We start from the raw sequence: 25319 nt of genomic DNA on the forward strand, positions 1-25319 counted from the left end.
TATATAAATCTTCAATAACATGCCTCTTGAAATACTGGTCACTTCAGCTACCTTGGTTCTGAGCACCAACAGTATGTCCTGTTCTGATCATGACTGACACTTGCAATGTATCAAGTACATTCAGCAAGGGGTCTTTTGTAGTGTAAAGTTTGTTAAAGGTTGATACAATAATATGCAGCATGTTAGCAGCTGCGAGTTGTGTTAAGAGCCAGTAGTGGCTGGCAAGCTTGCTTTTGCATAAGACATATGAATGCTTGTATGCTCATTATGTGCTCTAATTGGCAGATTGCCACAACATTAATGACATATTTTACTGAATATTAGAATGTGGAAAGTGTGTCTTATTAAGTGTCACATTTAATAAATCTGCATATTTGTGACATAACACATTTATAACTATCACTGAAAACCATCTCAGATTGTGATTGTACCCAGCCTCTAACATGACAACAAGGTTCCTTTCTGACCTGGAATATATTGCCTAAATTAAAAGTAATTATCTATTGTGACCAATGAAGATAGCAGAGAAGAGTAAGGTGGGGATCTTACAGTGGTCAAATACAAGAGCACAACTGGAGGATTCGCCGGCATCTGCATTTATATTCAAGCATGTATTCCTCGCAGTACATCCATGCTGTCGTCTGACCCCTGTAGGTGCCCCTGATGTTCAGTGCTTACACCTTGCGTTTATAAATTTAGCTGAAGGTGTGAACTCATTAGGCTGACGAGTGACTGAGTACCGCCTACAGGCTGGAGGATGTGGGTCTAGAATTTTTTGTAGTATGTCTATCATTTTAGGACATAGGAGATAGCTGAACGTTTCAAAGGTATGTTGTTGCTTTTCAAAACCTGAGTGATGAAGGAGTAAACTGTTTGTGTCTCCATTGGGCTTATGGGAAGAAATGATGAGGAAATTTTGTGTAGGACTAGCTGGTCAGGATACTGTTTGTAAAGGCTGCAACACTTTTATCAGTATATTCAGATAACTTCATGGTCCAACTATGGATGTAACAGTTACAGATGCCGAACCTGTATTGTGTCTGAGGAGTCCTCGTACCACATAGGTCAAAGTATACTGTTTATTGGAGTACTTCCATATGAAAACAGTGTATCCATCAGATATGTATGTACACAGTCATACTTGCACAGAGATCTGTGCCTATCAGTGTCTTCCTCAATGTTTTGAGGACTTGATATAGTGAGTTGTCTTGGCATGATGAGGTCTGAGCTTTGTAGTGGCCCATTTGAATGAGACTGGAGATGCTGCTGAACAACACACAATCCAGTAGCCTCAGAATTGTTCGTTGAGAAACTAACATACCTGAATAGAAAATTGTTGCTGCAGCTCCATCCTGAGCTCCATCCTGCTGTGACTGCACATGATCCATAGTCTCCATGTCTTTGAGCCGACCTATTGACCTTATTTGGATTTGGGAGTAGGCATATGGATTCTAAAGGAAAGGATTTGATTTGATTTGATTTTTTATTAATCTGTGAAACAGTTTACATTGTATGGATTTCATCATTGAATAATAGACAATTTAACAGTTTAAATTTATTTCTTACACAATAGCTGATAGTGAAATTTTCTTATAATCTAATTTACATTTTTCAATCTTATATAATTATTATTTCTCCATATAGTTTAACACAGAACCTTTTTTAACTCAAGTTCTCCATTACTGTATAGTAACTTTTATTTTGTAAAAAATTTTTGGTTTTTTCTTGGAGGAGGAGATTGTCTCTGTCTTTTATGTTTTGCGGGTAATTTATTATATAACTTGATGGCATTGTACAGTAGACTCTGTTGTGTTTCAACTTAATTTTTTCTATCCAGATGCAAATTACTGCAGTTCCTAGTTTCGTAACCATGTACAGAACCATTGTTAACATTTTGTCATTTTTTTTTTTTTTTTTTTTTTTAATGTACATTACATTCTAAAAAAATATATTCACATGGGACAGTTAAGATTCCCAACATTTTAAAAAGTTCAAGGCAGTGAGCCATGCTGCCACTCTTGGTCATTATACGTACTGCCCTTTTCTGCAATTTGAATATAGCTTCGATATTTTTTCCTGTTCACTCCCCAGAATATTATCCCATAACTACTAACAGAATGGATATACGCAAAGTATACTGATTTAATACATGAAATATCGCATGCTGAAGTAAGAACTTTGAGGGCATAGCATGCTGTAGAGATTCTGTTATGAAGTATTTTTACAGGTCTTTTACTGGTCTTCCCACTTCAACTGACTATCAACGCGCATGTCAAGAAAATTTTGAGCTTTCCACCCATTGTATGGTTTCATTACCTAACTTCAGGTTATTATAATATGGTTTTTTATTTATGTAAAAGTTCACAGCACTTGTTTTCTTAATATTAAGTGTGACTTTGTTATTAGCTGCCCACTCATATACAATTTTTAGTGTTTCTTCAGCTTTCTCTCTTAGATCTACATGTGATGTGTCACTGATTAGCACAGTCATCTGCAAACAATATTGTATGCCCATGCTTTATACTTTGTGGGAAATCATTAATATTAATTAAAAATAGTACTGGACCTAGGATACTACCCTGTGGTACACCTATATTTATATGTTTGGGGTCAGAAATATGTTTTTCAATACAGTTGGAATTACATGATAAATGTGTTATTTCAGTCATCTGTATTCTATTTTCTAGATATGACTGGAACCATTTTTTTTACAATCCCCCTTATTCCCAGTTCATCTAGCTTAACCAACAATGTTTTGTGATTCCACTGTGTCAAAAGCTTTGATTAGATCGAGAAATATACCTGTTGTATAGTTTCCTTTAGCGAGTGCTTCTAGGATATATTTAGTGAGATATGCTGTTGCTTCTGTGCCTTTCCCTGTTCGGAATCCAAACTGGTCCTTGGGTAGGAGGTTGTGCTTATTTAAGTAGGCTCATAAGTCTATCTTTCACAATAGTTTCTATTATTTTTGCAAAGCACAAGAGCAGTGGAGAGTGGCCTATAATTTTCTATATTTCCTGCCCCCCCCCCCCCCCCCCCCCAAGTAAGTATCCTTAGTATCATCATCTTTGCTGTAGCCATTAGCAGCATGATAAGGGTGCAATTACAGTCCCTTATTGGTGAACAGTGTGGCTACATTTTGATCCTCCTCCAAGAGCTGTATGCTTGTTGCAATTGCAGTTAAATATGCTGGGGCAGTGAACTGCATATTGACTTCAAATACCTACCAGTGGAAACAGTGTGCATTGTCTTATATCATGAAATTGATCTGTGTTGAAAATGAGGGTAGCATCCTAGGCTTGAAAGAGCCTGTAAATTTCTTTCAGTACGTGTTTGATAACAAATTGACCTGATCATACATAATATGGTTAAAAACAATGTACATAATATCTGGAAGTGGCCAAGCTACAAGTTATCTTCATTAGTAAACAGAGCTCCTATGTATTTCAGGATCATTGAGACTATCCACATTGAATGGACAAGATAGGCCACTGGTACCTACAGGAGCAGCCTACACCCAGCCCATGTGGTGTGTCTGTTGAGCCCCTCTGTCCACATAGCAAAAACTCCAGTTGTGTGTGTCACATTTAGGTTGTTGTCTGATCTGCATTCACCAGTATTTCACTCTTCTGACCTAACCATTCACTAAAAATGGCATTCACACCTCATGCACATATAGCAAAACTGTTTGTGATCTGTTTAGTGACAGTGTCCATCTACACAGCATTCCCCAGCATTATCGTCAGTGCAGTTAAACAATTGGGCAATGATATAAACTGCACTATTATTTAAAAAATTAAAGAGAAAACAATTAAGCAGAAACTGCGACAGAAATGTTAAAGCAAACTTTTTGAATACAGTATAGAATCTTTATTTTTGCATTTGTGTACAGTTTATATGTTCTTATGTGGAGAATTTTTACAGATGCCATGGAAACAAGACAATGTTGAAACAGAGGCTTCTATGGTCATCCCAGTTCCTGAACCACTATGTGGTGCTATCATTATAGGACAGGAGTCAATTCTTTATCATGATGGCAATACATATGTGGCCGTTGCTCCACCTGTCATCAAGGTAATTTTCTGTGTATCGGTGTTATTAAGCAAGTTTCATAGCAGTATATGTCCATCATTAAGAGACAGTTAGCAAATTGTGTATGACTTTTTGGTAATCTAACCCCCTTCCTCTCTCATCCTGTACTTCAAGTGTCATCCTGTTGACCCTAATGACATCCATGGCAATAAAATAGTCTATTAATATTACTTTGATGCATGCCAAAAAGCAGAATTAAACTATTGGGGAAAATCTGTTTGTTTTGAACAAGAGGATCTGCAGGTGATTGATATTTGTTGCAAAAACTGGCAGTTGGCCCTTTACATAAGCAAATATGATGTAAGACATGTAAATAGCTTTGTATCATTCATAAACAGCCACTACCTGTGCATTTTTTCTAATGATGCATCAGTGCTGCTTACGAAAAAGTTTGAAATTTTTGCCCGAAGAACCTCATCAGGTGCGTTTTTGGGAGCAGCTTATAGGTTTCCTTTTCTGCTTATCAACAAATCACACTAATATAGAAAATTGGATGATCAGTTGATGAGGGACATGTTGATTATGATAGGTGCATGGTGAAGGCTATAATTGAAGTTCACAGTTTTTAAATTGTTGTTTGTACCAGATGAAAACTTTGCATTGTCTTGAAACATTGCAGCTTTGCCAGTGATAACAACTGTATGCTACCAGTTACAATAGACTTCATTCATTTCATGCAGCAATGTATATAAATGTTCACTTTAGGTATCTATTTGGGCCACATCAAGAGAACTGCTATGCCGAAGTGACAGTTATCATAGAAATTGAGTTTTTTATCATGTGTCATTGGTATTTGCAAGAATGGGACATCTCTATTCCAGGAGGGTAGGAAACACCTCATTCGTTGGCAGCATGCCTTTTCTTGAATTTCTCTAATCTTACCTTTTTGACATTGTGCGAAATGTACATAGGCGGTAGAAGAATCATTCTGCAGTCAGCCTCAAAAATCGTTTCTTTAAATTTCCTCAATAGTGCCTTATGAAAAGAATGTCATGGTCCCTCCGAGGACTCCCATTTTTCACAAAGCATCTCCAAAATACCTGTGTGCTGATTGAACCTACTGATAACAAATCAACAGCATGCTTCCGAGTTGCTTTGATGTCTTCCTTTCATCCAACCTGGTGGGAATCCCAAACTTTTGACAGTACTCAAGAATGGGTCTCTTGTATATTGTATCCCTTATAGATGAGCCACACTTTCCTAAAATTCTTCCAATAAAACAAAGTTGACAATTTGCCTTCCATACCACCACTCTGATGTGCTCCTCCGTTTCATATCACTTTGCAACATTACACCCAGACATTTAATTGATGGGACTTTGTCAAGCAGCACACTACTAATTGGCATATTCGAAAATTACAGGAGTTTTTTCTCATGCTCATTTGTATTAACTCACATTTTTCTACATTAAGAGCAAGCTGTAATTCATCATTACACCTAGAAATTCTGTCTAAGCCATCCTGTATCCTCCTACAGTCAGTCAATGATGACAACTTCCCATACATGCACAGCATTATCGGCAAACTTGATAAATTGGGAGATGGTTGTATTCTTAGAGTGGCATTTGTAGATTTAGAAAACCCTTTGACCATGTTGACTTGAATGCACTCTTTATAATTACAAAGTTATTAGGGGTGAAATACAGGAGCAAAAAGTTATCCACAACTTATATAGAAAACAGTCTACAGTTTTGAGAGTCAGAGGATATTAAAGGGAGGCAGTAATTGAGAGAGGAATGAGGCAGGTTTGTATTCTGCAGTTTTTGGCATTTTGCATTGTTTCTGAACTGCACTATTTATAATTGACTTTCTTAACTGTTTTTCATTCATCACAGCCACAGTGTATATGCCTATTCGTTTGTTTTTGTTCACATTGTGAATGTTGCCAACCTAGGAAACAATGTGTGTGTGTGTGTGTGTGTGTGTGTGTGTGTGTGTGTGTGTGTGTGTGTTAGAGAGAGTGGGAGTGAGAGTTATTGAAATTGTCTTGTATGTAGATAGACTTGTGAGAGGGGTGGTTTTTTTCCCAAGGGAGGTGGGGTGGCATTGGGGGGGGGGGGGGGGTCGGGAAGAACGGCAGGGATGGCCTAGACTGTGATTATGGGATAGATCTGGGAGAAAATGGTAGTGGTAAATGGAGCCTGCGGTTATATTTGTACTTTTAATGTTATATTAAGTGGTCCATCAATTCAAATAGCGTGTGGTTTGCCAAGTTGATTTGATCATTTATGAGTTGTTTCTTTTCTGTTATGGTTTTTTGGTTGTGGTAGTTTTCTTGTAAGGTGAGGAGGTGTTTTTTGTTGTTGTTTATGCTTATGATTTCCATGTCTGTCTCTCTGGTTGTAATTTTATGTTGGTGTTGGTGTAATTGTTCTGCAAATGTTGATTGATTTGTCCTATACTTCCATGCTCTTACATGTTATTTGTATCTGGTGACAGATGTCCTCCTGGTTTGACCTATGTATCTTCCATCACATGTATTGCATTTCAGTGCTGGCATATTCCTGATTTCTGATACCGGTCAGTTTTTCCTGTTGTTTTTGGGAAGTATATTTGAACTAAGTTGTTGGTTTGGTGTGCTATTTTTATGCCTTTTTTTAAAAATATTGGATATTCTGTGTGTATTTGTGGTTGTATGTCATTGTGTACCATCTTTTACTTTCTGTTTCTTTCACACTTTGTGCTGTTTCTATTCTTGTATGTTGTGTATTTCTTTGTGTGTGATTTTGTCCTTGTGTTGGTGGCATTGGGTGTTTGTTCTTTTCTGTTTCTTGGTTTTATTGTTCAGCTTTGTTACTAAGTTCTCTTTGTATCCATTGTTTGTGGCTATTTGTATTATAGTATTCAATTTTTTTGTACTTGTCTGTGTCTAATGGTACTGTGTTTAGTCTTTGGAGCATGTATCTAAGTGCTGCCTGCTTTTGAGAATTGGGGTGTTATTATGTCTCGTATATAATTGTGTCTGTTGTTGTCAGTTTTCGGTATAGGGCAAATGTGTGTTTGTTGTTTTTAATCTTTATGACGATGATGTCCAAGTAATTTAACTGTCTGTTTTGCTCTTTCTCTATTGTAAAATGTATCTTATCTTGAACAGAATTTATGTCTGTGTGTAACTGGTCAATTTTATTGTTTGGTTCATCTATCAGGCAAAAGATATCATCCATATTTCTAATCCAGTATAGGATGTTGTACCTATTTGGCACTATTTTGTTAAATATAATCTGTTCTACATGGTTCATAAATATGTTTGCTATGGTTCCGGACACTGGAGATCCCATTGGTAATCCCTCACTTTGTAAATAGAATTCATTATTGAACTGAAAATAATTCTGTTCTGTTTTTAGCTCTAGAAGTCTGACTGTTTCTTTGATGTATTCATGTGGAAGTGTACTGTGTGTCTTAAGATTTTGTTCTATAATGTTTATTGTTTCAGTTATTGGTATATTGGAATACATATTCTCTACAGCAGGCTGTGTCTGGAATTTGTATGTCTTTTATGTACTGAATCAATTGTGTGGTGTTTCTTATAGTCCTGTCTTCTTGTAATTTGTAGTTTTCTGATAAGATTTTCAACATGTATCTTGCAAATGGGTAAGTGGGAGCATTTCTATAATTCGCAGTAGCTCTGACGGGGAGATCTTTCTTGTGTATCTTTGCTTGGCATCGGAGGGAAGGTGCACTGGGATTTGTTTGTACCAGTTTTCCTTTTTCATTGTTTTCTATTGTATGTTCAATATCTTTTAGAGTGTTTCTCAGCTTCATTTGGAATCTGTCTGTTGGATCTGATTTTAATTTTACCACTACCATTTTCTCCCAGATCTATCCCATAATCACTGTCCAGGCCATCCCTGTTGTTCTCCCCAGCACCCACCCCTCTTGGTGTGGGGTTGGGGGGGGGGGGGGGACACAACCCTTCTACCCTTCTCACGTCTCTATCTACATACAAAACAATTTCAGTAACTCTCTCTCTCTCTCTCTCTCTCTCTCTCTCTCTCTCTCTCTCTCTCACACACACACACACACACACACACACACACACACACACACACACATACACACAAATTGTTTCATAGGTTGGCAACACTCATAACGTGAATGAAAACAAATGAATAGGCATAAACATTGTAGCAGTGATGAATGAAAAACAGTTAAGAAAGTCAATTATAAATAGCGCAGCACAGAAATAATACAAAATGCCAAAAACTGCAGATGTAAAATGAAGCCTGTCGACACAACCACTGCTATCAAGAGGGGAAGGTGCAGACTATTAAAAAAACAATGTAAGTAGCTTACAGACTAACTTCATGAAGAAAACACTGTTTTTAACGTAAAAGAATCAAAAAATAAATGTACAAATATATGTATCCCATTTACAGAATGCCACAGAAGATACTTTATAAATAAAAATGAAACGCGCCTGGTGTAATTCTTTTTAATTACATTGCAGTCAGCTCAAGACAGATAACCTATAATGACAGATAAATTGAATGATGCAGACTGAATTGGAGAAATTTATTAACATCGAGCATAAATTTAAATTTAGGAAGTCTTTTGTGAAGGTACACTATGTGATTAAAAGTATCCGTACACCTGGCGGAAAGTGACTTACACATTTGTGGTGCCCTCCATTGGTAATGCTGGAATTCAGTATGGTGTTGGCCCACCCTTAGCCTTGATGACAGCTTCCACTCTTGCTGGCGTACATTCAGTCAGGTGCTGGAAGGTTTTTTGGGGAATCGCAGCCCATTCTTCACGGAGTGCTGCACTGAGGAGAGGTATCAATGTCAGTTGGTGAGGCCTGGCATGAAGTTGGCGTTCCAAAACATCCCAAAGGTTTTCTATATGATCCAGGTCAGGACTCTGAGCAGGCCAGTCCATTACAGGGATGTGATTGTCATGTAACGACTCCGTCACAGGCCGTGCATTATGAACAGGTGGTCGATTGTGTTGAAAGATGCGATCACCATCCCCGAATTGCTCTTGAACAGAGGGAAGCAAGAAGGTGCTTAAAAAACCAAGGTAGGCCTGTGCTGTGATAGTGTCACGCAAAACAAGAGGTTCAAGCCCCCCTCCATGAAAAATATGACCACACCATAACACCACCTCCTCCAAATATTACAGCTGGCACACACACACTGGCAGATGACATTCACCGGGCTTTCACCATACCCCCACGCTGCCATTGGATTGCCATATTGTGTACTATGATTCGTCACTCCACACGATGTTTTTCCCTTGTTCAATTGTCCAATGTTTATGCTCCTTACACCAAGTGAGGCATTGTTTGGCATTTACCGGCGTGATGTTTGGCTTATGAGCATCCGCTCAACCATGAAATTCAAGTTTTCTGACCTACCGCCTAACTGTCATAGTACTTGCAGTGGATACTCATACAGTTTGAAGTTCCTGTGTGATGGTCTGGATAGATGTCTGCCTATTACACATTACGACCCTCTTCAACTGTCAGCCATCTCTGTCAGTCAACAGACAAGGTTGGCCTGTATGGTTTTGCGCTGTACATGTCCCTTCAGATTCCCACTTCATTATCACATTGGAAACAGTGGACCTAGGGCTGTTTAGGAGTGTGAAAATCACACATGTGACATCCAATGATTTGACCACGTTCGAAGTCCGTGAGTTCTGCGGAGCACGATATTCTTCTCTCTCATGATATCTAATGACTACTGAGGTGTCCGCCTCAATAGCCGAGTGGTCAGCATGACGGATTGCCGTCCTACAGGCCTTGGTTTGATTTTCGGCTAGGTCGGGGATTTTCTCTGCTCAGGGACTGGGTGTTGTGTTGTCTTCATCATCATTTCATCCCCATCTGGCGCACAGGTTGCCCAATGCGGCACCAAGGTGGCTGGACCTGCCCCGTAAGGGGCCTCTCGGCCAATGATGCCAAACACTCATTTCCATTTCCACTACCGAGGTCGCTGATATGGAGTACATGGCAGTAGGTGGCAGCACAATGCACCTAATATGAAAAACGAATGTGTTTGGTGATGTCCAGATACTTTTGATCACATAGTGTATATGCGTGGAATATAGTCTCACATGTATGTGAAACACGAACAATGAACACTGGAGGCCAGAAGAGAGTAGAGCTTTTGAAGCATTGTTGTATAGAAGAATGCTGAATATAATGTGGGTAAATTGAGTAACTAATGAGTTGAACCTAGAAGAAAAGACAGTAATTGCACAACCTGAGCAAAAGAAGGGATTGAGTGATATGAAACATTCTGAGGCATAAAGCAGCTTTGGGGCCTAGTGAACCACATTCACCAGTGCAGAACACTGTCACTTTGCATGCAAGGAAAGAAGTTATATGAATCTCTTAGGATTAGCTGATGGAAGTTAGGGCCATAAAGTACAAAGAGAGAAGGTACTTCCCAAGTTGCAGTTATTGAGTCTAAAGATTGAGCAATTAGGATTGTGTAGTCACAAAACACTCCAAAAACAGTTGAAATTAAATGGTTCTGTGTGGAGGAAATTAAAAAAAAGTAGTTGAAGGAATATAGTGCCTTAAGAGCAAATTTCAGTAACACGACAAGCCCACAAAAGTGTGGGTGAAACTTGTTAACAATATTCTGTGGACATCCCTCAACTGTATATGAATGTGCAAATATCTTCTGCATCAAGTTCTAAAGGAAAAAAATATTTGTGTCCTTAGCACTCTTACGAAAAGCAGTCATTGCTAAAGAAGGAAAACATTGCATTAATTTACATCTACATATGTACCACACAAGCCACCGTATGGTGCATGACAGAGAGTACCTTGTACCACTACTGTTCCACTCACAAATGGAGCAAGAGAAAAATGATTGTCTATATGCCTGTGCACAAGCCCTAACTCCTCTTATCGCATCCTCACCATCATAATGTGAAATATATGTTGGCAGCAGTAGAACTGTTCTGCAGTCAGCTGAAAATACCTATTCTCTAAATTTTTTCAATTATGTTTCATGAAGAGAATATTGTCTTCCCTCCACGGAGTCCCATTTTACTTCATGAAGCATCTCTGTAACACTCACTTGTTGATAAAACCTACCAGCAACAAATCTTGCAGCACGCATCTGAATTACTTCAATGTCTTCCTTTACTCTGACCTGGTGAGAATCCCAAACAATCTAGCAGTACTCAAGAATGGATTGCCCAAGTGTTTCATATGTGGCCTCCTACGTAGATGACCTACACTTTAATAGAATTCTCACAATAAACTGAAGTCGACCTTTGTTTCCCTCCCATTATCCTTAAGTGCTCATTTCATTTCATATTGCTTTTTAGCATTACCCCTAAATATTTACTCAACATAACTGTGTCAGGTAGCTCACCTCTAATACTGTGTTCAAATATTAAAGGGTTGTTTTTCACATTTTCATCACACCAAATAGTAATTTTGTCAGAGTCGTCCTGTATCCTTCTGTAGTCAATCAACGACAATTCTTTCCAGTATACTAAAACATTACCAGCCAACAGTGACAGATTGCTGCTCACACTATTTGTCAGATCTTTTATGTATATAGAGAACAAGAGTGGTCACGTCATACTTTTTTGAGGCACTCCTGACATACCCTTGTTTCGGATGATCACTCTCCACCAAGGATAACATACTGGGTTCTACCATTTAAGAAGTCTTTGAGCCACTCGCACATCTGTGAACCTATTCTGTAAGCTTGGGCAGTCTGCATTGGGGCACTCTGTCAGACACTTTCTGGAAATATAAGAATACGGAATCTGTCCATGATTTGCAGGATATCAATTGAGAAAGAGAGAATCTGAGTTTTGCAAATCCAATGATGAGCCCAGTACAGAACACTCCAGACATTCCATCTATGCTGATAGTACAAGGTGTGATTGGAAAGTTTTAAGAATGGGCTTGTAATTGTACAATGGTAGTACTTACATGTTACTGTGATGCATCTCCTTGAAAATAGTCCCCTTCTGACTGAACACACTGACTCCAATGGTGTTTCCACTTTTGGAAACATTCCTGGACATTTTTTTCCTGAAGTGTGTTAAGGACACTCCCCGTATTTGCCTGGATGTCTTCAGCAGAGTGAAATCGCTCCCCTTTCAGTGAAAATTTCAGTTTAGGAAAGAGGTAGAAGTCCGCAGGGACCAAATGAGGGGAATATGGCGGTTGTGGAAGCACAGGAATTTTGAGTTTGGTCAAAAATTCATTGATGGAGAAGGCACGATGAGCCAGAGCGTTGTCATGGTGTAGTATTAAACTCCTGTCTTTAACAATGCAGGTCTTTTCTTCATCACCTTTTCATGCAAATGCTCAAGGACACACATGTAGTATTCCTGGTTAATTATCTGTCCTCCAGGGGTAAATTCATGATGCACAATACCGGTAGAATCGAAAATAATCACCAACAATGTCTCCACCTTCAACCGACTTTGCCGTGCTTTTTTCAGTTGTGGTGAACCTGGAGTCTTCCACTGCGAAGACTGCACTTTGTTTTCAGGACCATATCCATATACCAATGATTCGTCACCTGCAATTACCCTATTTAACAAATTGTGGTCATTTTTTGTCCGATTAATCAGTTCTTGGCACATTTCAAGTTGATATTGTCTCTGGTCACTTGACAACACTTTTGGAACGAATTTAGTGGACACTCGATGTGTGTTCAGATCTTCAGTTAAAATTGACTGAACTGCACAGAAACTTAAATTAAGTTCATCAGCCATCTCCCTAATTGTAAGTCTACAATCAGAGCATACTAAGTCGCGAACTGTCACAACATTTTCATTCATTTTTGAGGTGGAAGGATGGCCAGACTGTGGTTCATCATCAGATGATTTGCAGCCATTTTAAAATCTGTTGAACCAGATAAAAACAGTTGACTGGCTCATACAATTATCTCCAAAAGCTGTTTTTAATAGTTAATTAGTCTCAGAAGCTGGTTTCCCAGTTTTAAAACAAAATTTTACACAAACTCGTTGCTCTGCTTTTACGTCCATTTTCACGCAGATAGAATCCGGCAACAAGCCCCGATAGACCCGCACTCATCCAGCTGCCACAACAAACTGAATAAAGGGAATGCAATTTCCTGTCAGAGGGCATTCAAGGACAAGGCAATGACTCACTCCCCATCCTTTGTGTACCTGCCCATCAAACCATTCATTGAAAGCACAACAGTCAGTTGAGTGATGTGCAAAAACAGTACCCCTTTAGGCTGACAGGCAGTTCCATGGCCTAGCAAAATGCTGATGGTAGGTAACAATAAAGTTCAGATCACAGTCCAGGAGAAAACCACTTAGTGGAGAGTCATTGCCAATATACACCAGTGCATCTGTCAAGTGACCAGAGACAAGAGTTGCAGCAGCGGATCCATTCTTAAAACTTTCCAATCACACCTCGTACAGTAGTGGCTGCCCAAGGGAAGGCATTTGCTGCCCAAGGGAAGGCATTTGAAGAGGTAGAAGAAAAGTTATCATTGGATACACTTGGCCTTTGCTAAGAGAGGCAATTATCTAAGGCTGGATTTCCCAACAAGAGTCAGGTGTGCGCATTTCACTACAGAATAGAGAAACTCTGCACAGCTGGTAAGCTATATGGCACGGTAATTATTTCAGCATGGTCAAACACCTGTATATCTGTGTGCTGCTTTTGAATGTACACTATACTGCAAGAAACATTGCTGTAACTCCAAGCCAAAGGTTGATGCAAGGAGCAATATTTTGGGGAAGCTCACAGCCACCACCTGGGAAGATAGTCCTCATGCTCTGAGAATTTCTGCTCTTGCTTTGTTTGAATGTGCTGCAGAGTACACTTCACCTGTGGGAAGTGCATCTGCTTGCACTGGGCATGTTGACACTGCAGTCAGTGAGGCTGTCTGAATCCTCTCAGAATGTATGAAGCCAACTCTAGTCGACAAATCTACTCTGGTGTTGGGACCCCCCCCCCCCCCTCCCTGCCAGTCAGAAGCGCCATTGCTGCCAATGTGGAGAGGACAAAGCAAATCAATAATCCCCATCATTCACTACAAGGTCATCCTGTAGTCTGTTGACTGAAACATGGAAACAGGTTTATCGCCAGAGCTCAATCACTGGAGGGAACACTGGAGATTAACCACATTACCAGGTGGAAGAGTAAGTTGCCACCAAATATCCCTGCAGAGGAAGAGCTAACCCCAAGAAGCAGAAATCACAGTCGTTGTAGGGTGGTTGTCCCCCACTACAAGACCAACATGCAGAAACGGGACATCCTTCTATGTGATGGAGGTGTGTCATGTGAGTGAAGAACAATACAAGATCTGGACAACTTGGTCATATAATCTCTACTGGAACAACCTAGCACAACAGACGACTTGATCGAGGCAAATAACAGGCCACTAGAGTTGCTTTGTTCTGCAAATCCTGACTGGACTTGGAAATGAAATGAATGAATGAAGGCAGACAGTGAGGTCTATATTACAGATGATTCCTTGTTAAAAACACTGTCGTACCTAACTCCAGAATTGACATTCAACTAGATATCGGGACTCACCATTTACACAAACTTTTGAAGTTCAAGAGAAGGCACAACAGATAAATGTAACAAGAATCCTGAAGGCGTTTTTATCCCCATGAGAACAAGTTCTCTTAAAGGCTGAAGCAGAGAGAAAATCTCAAGTAGTCAAGGAACCTAATACAAACTGCCAGAGGCCTCTACATGACTTCCAGACTAATAATCATTGGCACTGCATATGGGAAATGATCAAATGACAGCTATTTGCAACAAATAAATGGCAGTGTTAAAGTACAATACAATAAACTAGTATTGGTATTCATTTATTCCAACAAATTTCTAAGTGTAAAAAGTCTTGCCAAAGATGGTGTACACCTAAATAGGTCAGGCACAAAAGTATTTACTAAGATGTTCACAGAAACTTGTTTAGTTACGAAAAATAAGGAAAACTGGTAAGTAGTGATAGCAGTGATAAAGTGTGTAGCAATGAAAAAGACAAAACCAGACCATTATCCACAAAGAAATATGCTAAAGTTTATGACTAAGAGTCAGAGGAGATCTGTTATGCGCTGGAGCGTAAAAGCTTAGATACTCATGTTTCAAATTACAAACACTCTGAAGTAGATTAATTGGAAATTAAATGTTCAAATATTAGAATTACTTTCCTAATTTAACAGAGATTCACTGAAAACACTGTTAAAATTTTAATAAAAAAAAGAAATTTCAAGTTAGCAAGTGGCTTTTGCAGAAGAAACAAGTCATTCGCAGGCTCATCTATCCTTCATCATAGCAATACAAATTATGAAACAAGAAATTATTTTACGGAAGAATGCGTATTTTGTAGTAAGTCTACTTGTTCAACAATACAGACTTTATCACACACTAATTACATACAAATAAACCACAAATATTAGTAGTTCCTGACTCTCTGTAAATACACAAAACAAAAATTTATGGAGGTGGATACTCTTCAGTGTATACAACACTGGAAAGTTTGTTGAATAACTCTGGCATTAGTGCACAAGAGCACTGTTTGTAGGTTTGAGTAGGAAGCATTCAGATATGAAGCACATTCTCGATAAAATGGAAATGTCGTGTGGCTAGGGCCTCCCGTCGGGTAGACCGTTCGCCTGGTGCAGGTCTTTCGATTTGACGCCACTTCGGCGACCTGCGCGTCGATGGGGATGAAATGATGATTAGGACAACACAACACCCAGTCCCTGAGCGGAGAAAATCTCCGACCCAGCCGGGAATCGAACCCGGGCCCTTAGGATTGACAGTCTGTCACGCTGACCACTCAGCTACCGGGGCGGACACATTCTCGATGTATCCATATACCATGAATTCATTCATTGAAAGCACAACAGTCAGTTGAGTGATGTGCAAAAACAGTACCCCTTTAGGCTGACAGGCAGTTCCATGGCCTAGCAAAATGCTGATGGTAGGTAACAATAAAGTTCAGATCACAGTCCAGGAGAAAACCACTTAGTGGAGAGTCATTGCCAATATACACCAGAGAGCTTGCTGTAAACATCAGTTGGTTGATAATTGAGACCGTGACAGTCTGCAACAGCCTTAAAATCTGCAGCGAGTGTGTTGCCACATGACGTGGGTGCTGGACAATGTATCCTCCTGCATCTCACTTAGCAATGTTGTTGGACATGTTCATAATTATATTGATTGATCTATCAATATGTTCAGTGGAACTAAATGATATTTAAGAACTATTGCATAGAATTTTAGCATATAGAATCCTAGGGCAGTCGACAACAGAACTCTTCCTATTTAAAATTCAAAGCAGGCAATGAGATCTTAACAGAGAAAAGAAGAAAAAATTGTAATAGCTGCTGATTTTAACATTGATACTTAGTAAAGAAACGTGGTTTCAAAATCAGTTTCTGTGAATGTATCAGAGAAAATTGCCAGCAAGCTGTATTGATAATATCAACTCATTATGTACGAGGGCCACTCCAAAAGAAATGCACACTATTTTTATAAAAATACAGTTTTCATTTTGCATGTGTGAAAGTTTTACAGTGTGTAGATATATCCTTCCCACTTGTTTTCAAACTTAGTTCAACCTGTTCCTGTGAGTGGCGCCATCACAGCATGTCTTCAAGATGGCTGCTACACTTGATGTTCGTCAGAAGCAATGTGCTGTCATAGAATTCCTGTGCTGTGAAAACGAGACAGTGGGAAACATCCACAAGAGGTTGAAAAAGGTGTATAGACATGCTGCTGTCGATCGCAGTACAGTTAGTCGGTGGGCAAGCAGGTTACGTGATGAAAGTGGGCACGGCAATATTGAGGATAGTCCTCTCACCATCAGGCCTCGTACTGCTACTGCACACACTCCAGACAACATGCAGAGAGTTAAAGAACTGGTGAATGCTGACAGACGCATCAAAGTGAACGAATTGTCACACTACTTTGGGATAGGGGATGGAAGTGTTTGCAGAATACTGAAAGTGTTGGCGTTATAGAAGGTTTGTGCCAGGTGGGTTCCCAGGATGTTGACAGTGGCTTACAAGGAAACAAGAAAAATGGTATGCAGCGAACTTTTGGAACAGTACGAGAATGGTGGAGATGAATTTCTTGGAAGAATTGTGACAGGTGTTGAAACATGGCTCCCTCATTTTTCACCAGAGTCAAAAAGGTAGTCAATGGAGTGGCATCATGCAAATTCACCCAAGAAAAAAAAAATTCAAAACCACACCTTCTGCTGGAAAAGTTATGGCTACGGTGTTTTTCAATTCCGAAGGACTCTTGCTTGTGGACATCATGCCAAGTGGAACCACCATAAATTCTGATGCATATGTAACGCCTGAAGAAACTTCAAGCTTGACTGAGTCGTGTTCGACCACAACGGCAAAAGCAGGATGTTTTGCTGTTGCACGACAATGCACGGCCACATGTCAATCAAAAAACCATGGAAGCCATCACAAAACTCGGATGGACAACAATGAAACACCCGCCTTACAGTCCTGATCTGGCGCCATGTGACTATCATCTCTTTGGGAAACAGAAAAACTCTCTTCGGGGATCAAGGTTTGAAGATGACAACACTCTTGTGCACGCTGCCAAACAGTGGCTCCAACAGGTTGGTCCAGAATTTTACCATGCGGGTATACAGGCGCTGGTTCCAAGATGGCGTAAGGCAGTTGAAAGGGATGGAAATTATGTGGAGAAATGAAAATATTATTCCTAAAGGATCTATCTACACACTGTAAAACTTTCAAACATGTAGAATAAAAGATGGATTCTAAAAAAAAAATAGTGTATTTTTCTTTTGGAGTGACCCTCGTATATGGAGATGTGTATATTTTTTCTTCAGATTTAGGTATCTCAGCTCAGTGTGCATTTTTCATTGGGCCGCCATAGATAGGAACATGCCAGATATGAAAACCTGTATGAGAAGGAACTTTGGCAAAATAAAAACCTTTTTCATGTTTAGTAATTTGCTAAAAAGAAAGAAAATTGCTTTGTGAACACTGTGTCTTAAGTCACGCAGATTTTGGAAATTTCCTGAACAGTTTTTCTAGGTGCCTAAATGAAACATTTCCACCTAGAATCTGGAACAATAAAGTAACAAATAAATTAAAGTGGATCACCCAGGGCACAAAAATTTCCAGTGTAAGGAAAATGCAACTGCACGGGGGGAACTGAAGTATACTAACTCAAATACCAGAACATTTCAGTGAAGTCCGATGTCAAAATGACAGAGATGAAAATTCTGAATGCCTTACAAAATTTTCAAAAGTTCCCTTTTAGGACATAGAAAATGCAAACTTATATTAAAAAAATCTATTTTGGGATGGAATACCCACTGAAATTATTAAAGCAATATGCAACACAATTGCACACAGCTAGCTCGAGTAATTATTCAGTGTTTTGAAGAGGGCTGCCTCCCAGAGGAACTAAAATGTGCCAAAGCTAAACTACTTTTCAAGAAGGGATAAAGATTGATCATGGGAAATTATCACCTTACCTCAATTATCCCAGTCATACCCAAAATATTCTAAAAAGTTGCTGTTATCCAAATCCACATCTTCATTGCTAAGTATTTCATTATCCTAAACAAACAGTTTGGTTTTCAAGAAGGGAAGAACACCATAGACGCAGTAAACGGTTTTATTGAGAAAATAAATAGTAGACAAGCAATAAGGAATCTTTCGTAACCTCACAAAGGCTGCTTATCTACAAACTTGCCAAGTATGGCTTCCCTACAATGGCTTAAATCCTACTTACAGAACAGAAAGCAAAGAGTTAGTATCACTAAATTGGACAGATTACTATTTTGAATTGAAAATTATGTTTCATGGGGTCCCACTAGGATCCATACTAGCCCAGGCATATTTCTGTCCTACTTGATTTCTTTATTATTAAAAATCAGTTCACCAGCAGTTCTGTTTATAGATGATACTTCTGTGTCCAGTTATCAACTGCAACTGATATGGACACACACAAAATAGCATATGCAACTTTTTTTTTTTGGGGGGGGGGGGGGGGGGGTGTGGAGTTTGGCTACCACAGTGCGGAAGGGATGAGGTTAATAAGAAGGTAAAGTTAGGTCCACTGAAAAGAAAGCTATGCAAGGCACTGATACTCAAATGCTATTACTTAGTAGGTGAATTCATGCAAGATAAACTGGTAATTTGACCTGGATACAACTTGTTATGTTATCCTACTAGTTGTATATAACTATTCATAGAAATATCATTTTAGTGGTACACTAGCGTAGTGCCCACTGCTTTGTCCGTGCACATCCTTTCTTTAGTCGAATTCTTATGTTGTTCACAAATTGCAACACCTAAATTTTTCGTGATAAGTAAGGCTATAGAAGCATGATCTTTTCCGAATGTGCTTTTGATCAAAATACAGTTCTGGTAGCTGGAGGTTTTTATAAATCTTACCTTTTGTGCTCTGATATTTGCATAGAAATGTTCATGCCCTAACACACGTTTCGTTATATCTAACCAAGAAGTGAAATACCAGTTTTCATAGTTTGAGCTGTAAAAAAAAAAAATTTAATATGATATTTTCTTAATTTTTCATCCCCTATTTTGCCCCCTTGTGGACTGAATTTCCAAAAACAATGAAAGACTTCTTTTTTTATTTCTAACAGAGAAGCAAAATACAAATTTTCATGGATAAAACTTCAGAAATGCTAGGATAATGAAGTAGTTTCATAATAACTTTCTTCCTGTATTTCACTCCCTTAGGTGTTGAATTTCCAAAAACACTGAAACACATTATTTGTAACTGATAAGTCAAATACCAATTTTCATAGATGTAGCATTAAAAATACTTTAGGAGTTCTTTAATAATGATACACTAAAAATACTTTAACCCATTATTTCATCCCCACAGGGTTAAATTTTTAAAATACTGAAACAAATATTTTTTTATTTCTGACCGAGAAACCAAATACCAGTTTCTATAGATCTAGCTTCAAAATAGCCTTAATAGTGACTTGCACTCCTCCCTTGGAATGGAGTACCAAAAAATCCCTTTTTAAATGACACATATAATATAAGGTCCACAACCTCTGCAAATTTAAGTTTCTATCCTTAGTGGTTTTGGGTGATTGAAGATCAGTCAGTCAGTCAGTCAGTCAGTCAGGACATTGCCTATTGTATATAGAGATTATTAGTTGTAAAAATTTTAGTAACTATAATGTAAATTTCTGACCTATATCCTGCATGCAAACCAAATGGATTGCAAATGTATTTCATGAGATGCATAAACCATAATTCACATCACAAATATTTCTCATAATTTGTTTGCCCTGCTTGTTGCACAACACTATAACGTGCTGAAGATTTACTTTATAAGCCAATAATAGGAGAAATATTGTATTGGCTGCACACTTAAACTCTTTTTCTGAGTGGCATAGCATCAGAGAGGAGAGCTTGTTATATTTTATTGTTAGTAGCAGCTTACCTTTTTCTGTCTGATCTGTTTTGAAGATTTGTATTGCTTGATTATAATTTTCTGAATTATTGTTACTCAGCTCACTTTCCTATCAATAGCATTTAATTAGAATTTACATTCTTTATTGTTTGTGACAATTTTCACCCTTGACTTGAGATACTATTCATACCCCCATCCCTTTCCCCCCTCTCTGATCAATGGAATCCTTTCTCAAGCCACCACATATATAAATCATTGAATCCATCAAATGAAGCCTCCACAACACAACACGTATTGTTGCTCACATTTACATTTGCTGTTGTGGTACCATAAAAATACATAAAATAAATTATATAAGACAAAAAAGATGTGGAGAAGAAAAAGAAAGAGAGTCGGTAATTTCTTTCTTTTGTGTGTGTGTGTGTACGTGTGTGTGTGTGTGTGTGTGTGTGTGTGTGTGTGTCACATTGGCATTGGTATTTTTATATTTACTAGCTACTTTTCGAGACATTCATGTCACTTTTCTGTTTTTTGTCTTTGATTTTGCCTACACTGTTTATTGCGCTCTGTAGGTGTTTACATTGTGACGTTAGAAGAACTGATTCTAAGCAGAAGCAGTTCTGTTAGATTAAATTAAGGAATACAAACACCTCAAAAATGAGATTGACAGGAAGTGCAAAATGGCTAAGCAGGGATGGCTAGAGGACAAATGTAAGGATGTAGAGGCTTATCTCACTAGGGGTAAGATAGATACTGCCTATAGGAAAAATTAAGGAGACCTTTGGAGAAAAGAGAACCACTTGTATGAATATCAAGAGCTCAGATGGAAACCCAGTTCTAAGCAAAAAAGGGAAGGCAGAAAGGTGGAAGGAGTATATAGAGGGTCTATACAAGGGCGATGTACTTGAGGACAATATTATGGAAATGGAAGAGGATGTAGATGAAGATGAAATGGGAGATATGATACTGCGTGAAGAGTTTGGCGGAGCACTGAAAGACCTGAGTGGAAACAAGGCCCCGGGAGTAGACAACATTCCATTAGAACTACTGACGGCCTTGGGAGAGCCAGTCATGACAAAACTCTACCATCTGGTGAGCAAGATGTATGAGACAGGCGAAATACCCTCAGACTTCAAGAAGAATATAATAATTCCAATCCCAAAGAAAGCAGATGTTGACAGTTGTGAAAATTACCGAACTATCAGTTTAATAAGTCACAGCTGCAAAATACTAACGCGAATTCTTTACAGACGAATGGAAAAACTGGTAGAAGCGGACCTCGGGAAAGATCAGTTTGGATTCTGTAGAAATGTTGGCACACGTGAGGCAATACTGACCTTACGACTTATCTTAGAAGAAAGATTAAGAAAAGGCAAACCTACGTTTCTAACGTTTGTAGACTTAGAGAAAGCTTTTGACAATGTTAACTGGAATACTCTCTTTCAAATTCTGAAGGTGGCAGGGGTAAAATACAGGGAGCGAAAGGCTATTTACAATTTGTACAGAAAGCAGATGACAGTTATAAGAGTCGAGGGGCATGAAAGGGAAGCAGTGGTTGGGAAGGGAGTGAGACAGGATTGTAGCCTCTCCCCGATGTTGTTCAATCTGTATATTGAGCAAGCAGTAAAGGAAACAAAAGAAAAATTCGGAGTAGGTATTAAAATCCATGGAGAAGAAATAAAAACTTTGAGGTTCACCAATGACATTGTAATTCTGTCAGAGACAGCAAAGGACTTGGAAGAGCAGTTGAACTGAATGGACAGTGCCTTGAAAGGAGAATATAAGATGAACATCAACAAAAGTAAAACGAGGGTAATGGAATGTAGTCAGATTAAGTCGGGTGATGCTGAGGGAATTAGATTAGGAAATGAGACACTTAAAGTAGTAAAGGAGTTTTGCTATTTGGGGAGCAAAATAACTGATGATGGTCGAAGTAGAGAGGATATAAAATGTAGACTGGCAATGACAAGGAAAGCGTTTCTGAAGAAGAGAAATTTCTTAACTTCGAGTATAGATTTAAGTGCCAGGAAGTCGTTTCTGAAAGTATTTGTATGGAGTGTAGCCATGTATGGAAGTGAATCATGGACGATAAATAGTTTGAACAAGAAGAGAATAGAAGCTTTCAAATTGTGGTGCTACAGTAGAATGCTGAAGATTAGATGGGTAGATCACATAACTAATGAGGAGGTATTGAACAGAATTGGAGAAAAGAGGAGTTTGTGGCACAACTTGACAAGAAGAAGGGATCGGTTGGTAGGACATGTTTTGGGGCATCAAGGGATCACAAATTTAGCATTGGAGGGCAGTGTGGAGGGTAAAAATCGCAGAGGGAGACCAAGAGATGAATACACTAAGCAGATCCAGAAGGATGTAGGTTGCAGTAAGTACTGGGAGATGAAGAAGCTTGCACAGGATAGAGTAGCATGGAGAGCTGCATCTAACCAGTCTCAGGACTGAAGACCACAACAACAAATTAAGGCAGATCGGTTAAAGTGTTTAACATCTCTTTGACAGTCTGGTCATTAAAAATGGTTCACTAGCTTTCTTGTAGAAGGAGAAAGGAAGTAAGTTATCTGTTTTAAGGAAACACCCCAAAAATTATTTGAACTACAGAGGAATCACAGAAAACAAATATCAGGATAGTTAGATGTGGCTTTACATCCACTTGTCTTGTAAATAAGTGTAGTATCTTAAAACACTGCACTGCCTTCCCTACTCTTTACTTAAACTAAGAAAATCTGGCTTATTCTGAATCCTTGGAAATAAATGCTCACGACGTTTCTTTACAGAGAAAATGTCTTTTGAAACTAATCACCACACTATAGTTTCATTAAGCTCCATAATTTCATAAGAGTAATTTGTTTTCATAGTGTGCATTTTATTTGATCTCTTGGATTTGAAGTTAAAAATTATGCCCAAGCATCAGAACAGAGTGAAAAAAAAACATATGGTTAACTTAATAGCTGTTATAAGAAGAAGGCTATGTCTTCCTTTCAGTTTATGTACAAAGAAAACTGTTACAGAATGTTCATGTGTCATCAACAATGTAGAAAAAGATAGATTGCTACTTACTGTAAAGGAGAAGTATGAAGTTGCAGACAGGCACAATTTTTAATTGTATTGGCTTTTTTAAGGTAGGGATCTGTCTTTTCCTACATTGTTGACATTCTTACGTGCAGTTTCCATTGTTTGATTTGTTCATCTGTTTCATTTAAGGTTATTTTTGTGAGACAAGCAGCGTAATTCTCTTCACTGTGGGCAATGTCATATCTGTTAATCAGTTTAGTTATAGTTCTTTTTGAAAGTTTTAGCTTATATGTTGTGAATAAAATTTGGATTGTCATCGAAGAGAATATTCATTTTCGTTCTTCTACTTCCAGCAAAGCACAATAGTGTGCTATGCACAGGTAGACTCAAATGGTTCCCGGTATTTATTGGGTGATATGGCTGGACACCTCTTCATGTTGTTACTTGAACAAGAGGAGAAAATGGATGGAACATTGACAATAAAGGATTTGAAAGTGGAATTATTAGGTTAGTACATTATGGAATGAAGCTTGCAGTATTCTTTCTTACTTTCATGCCAGATAAACTTTCATTGTATTCATGAGGGTACACTAAATATAGGAAATTGACATGCTGTTTTATTGGTAAGTTTTTTATTTTGGTGGGGATGGGGGGGGGGGGTTCCTGTTGATGACTCTCTGATTAATATTTTGTTAGCTGCATGTAGTGATAGGTATTTATTAGTTACAACTTTTATATACTTCTGTGTGAAAGTTAAAATAAAGGGGGGGGGGGGGGAGAGACAAAAAACACTGCTGTCTCAATAGATTACCATTTCTCATTTGTGTACTGCAATAATAGAGTCTGAAAATAGACTGTCACAAATAATTGCCATTTTCTTCCTTTCTGTTCTTCATTTCTGAAACTTCCTTGTTAGGAAGAGTGTATATTATTTACAGTGTGTTCTTTTTTTACATCATCCTCTGTATTGTTTCTCCAGGTCACATTTATGACACATCTTCTCAAAGGAAACATATCTGCAAGTTAGCTATTTACGTAACTGAATTTCGAAGTAAATCTTAATCTACAATAAAACATAATAAATGTAACCCAACCTTACTCTGATACTAGCCACTCAGAAATTCAGACGTGGAGTAGAGTTGTGAAGCATAGATTATTTCCATTTGTTTTTAAAACAGCTTTAATTTCATCCCAGAACATTTAATGTACATGAGAGGTCATCAAATATTTTTTATGGCTGCATGCTTCCTATTGTACTGCGCAAGAGTGCGGTTATGTACAAGAAAAGAATTATTAAACTTAAGCAAGTGTGTTGGGATTATGTTAGAGGTAATGACAGTCAGAGTCTCGGATCTTAACAACATTGTTACACTTCATTTTACAGAGGGAGAAGTGGCTTTGATCATCTATAAAATAAAGAAAGGAAAAACTTTCATTTAAAGACCTTTCAGCATACAGCTCTGTGGATTGTGCCGTAGTTAACACCTATTCCTAATGACTTGGTAGTCTTCGTCTTCTTTCTGTTAGTATTAACCCTGTTTAGTATCCACTCTGCTGTAGTCAAGATTTGCCAAATTTATTACAGTTAACTTTGCCCTGATATGCCCTTCCTCTTGCTGCAGTGGTCAGTTGCCTAAGAAAGCTGTATGCCCCACCTGTCTGTGAATTGTGTAAACTTTGTTCTGTGTGTGATAATATACAGAAATTTGCTTAAACAAGCATGGGAAACTGCCTAAAACCACACGCAGGCTGGCGAGTGCATCAGCGATGGTCGTTAATCCACCACAAGAATTTTGGCCTGATCTGGCTCACCTTGCAGTCTCACA

At 38.5% G+C, this 25319-nt stretch overlaps 1 protein-coding gene across 1 annotated transcript in view; it reads left to right on the forward strand.

The window, feature by feature from the left end:
* Positions 1–25319, forward strand: part of LOC126471123 (DNA damage-binding protein 1) — a 187218-nt gene that overhangs the window by 66636 nt on the left and 95263 nt on the right. The window contains exons 5-6 of the mRNA XM_050099208.1: positions 3925–4074; positions 23847–24000. Coding sequence (XP_049955165.1) covers positions 3925–4074; positions 23847–24000 — 304 coding nt within the window. The remainder of the gene's footprint in view (positions 1–3924; positions 4075–23846; positions 24001–25319) is intronic.

The sequence above is a fragment of the Schistocerca serialis genome, chromosome 1 (genome assembly GCF_023864345.2).
Source record: "Schistocerca serialis cubense isolate TAMUIC-IGC-003099 chromosome 1, iqSchSeri2.2, whole genome shotgun sequence".
NCBI classification, from domain to species: Eukaryota; Metazoa; Arthropoda; class Insecta; order Orthoptera; family Acrididae; genus Schistocerca; species Schistocerca serialis.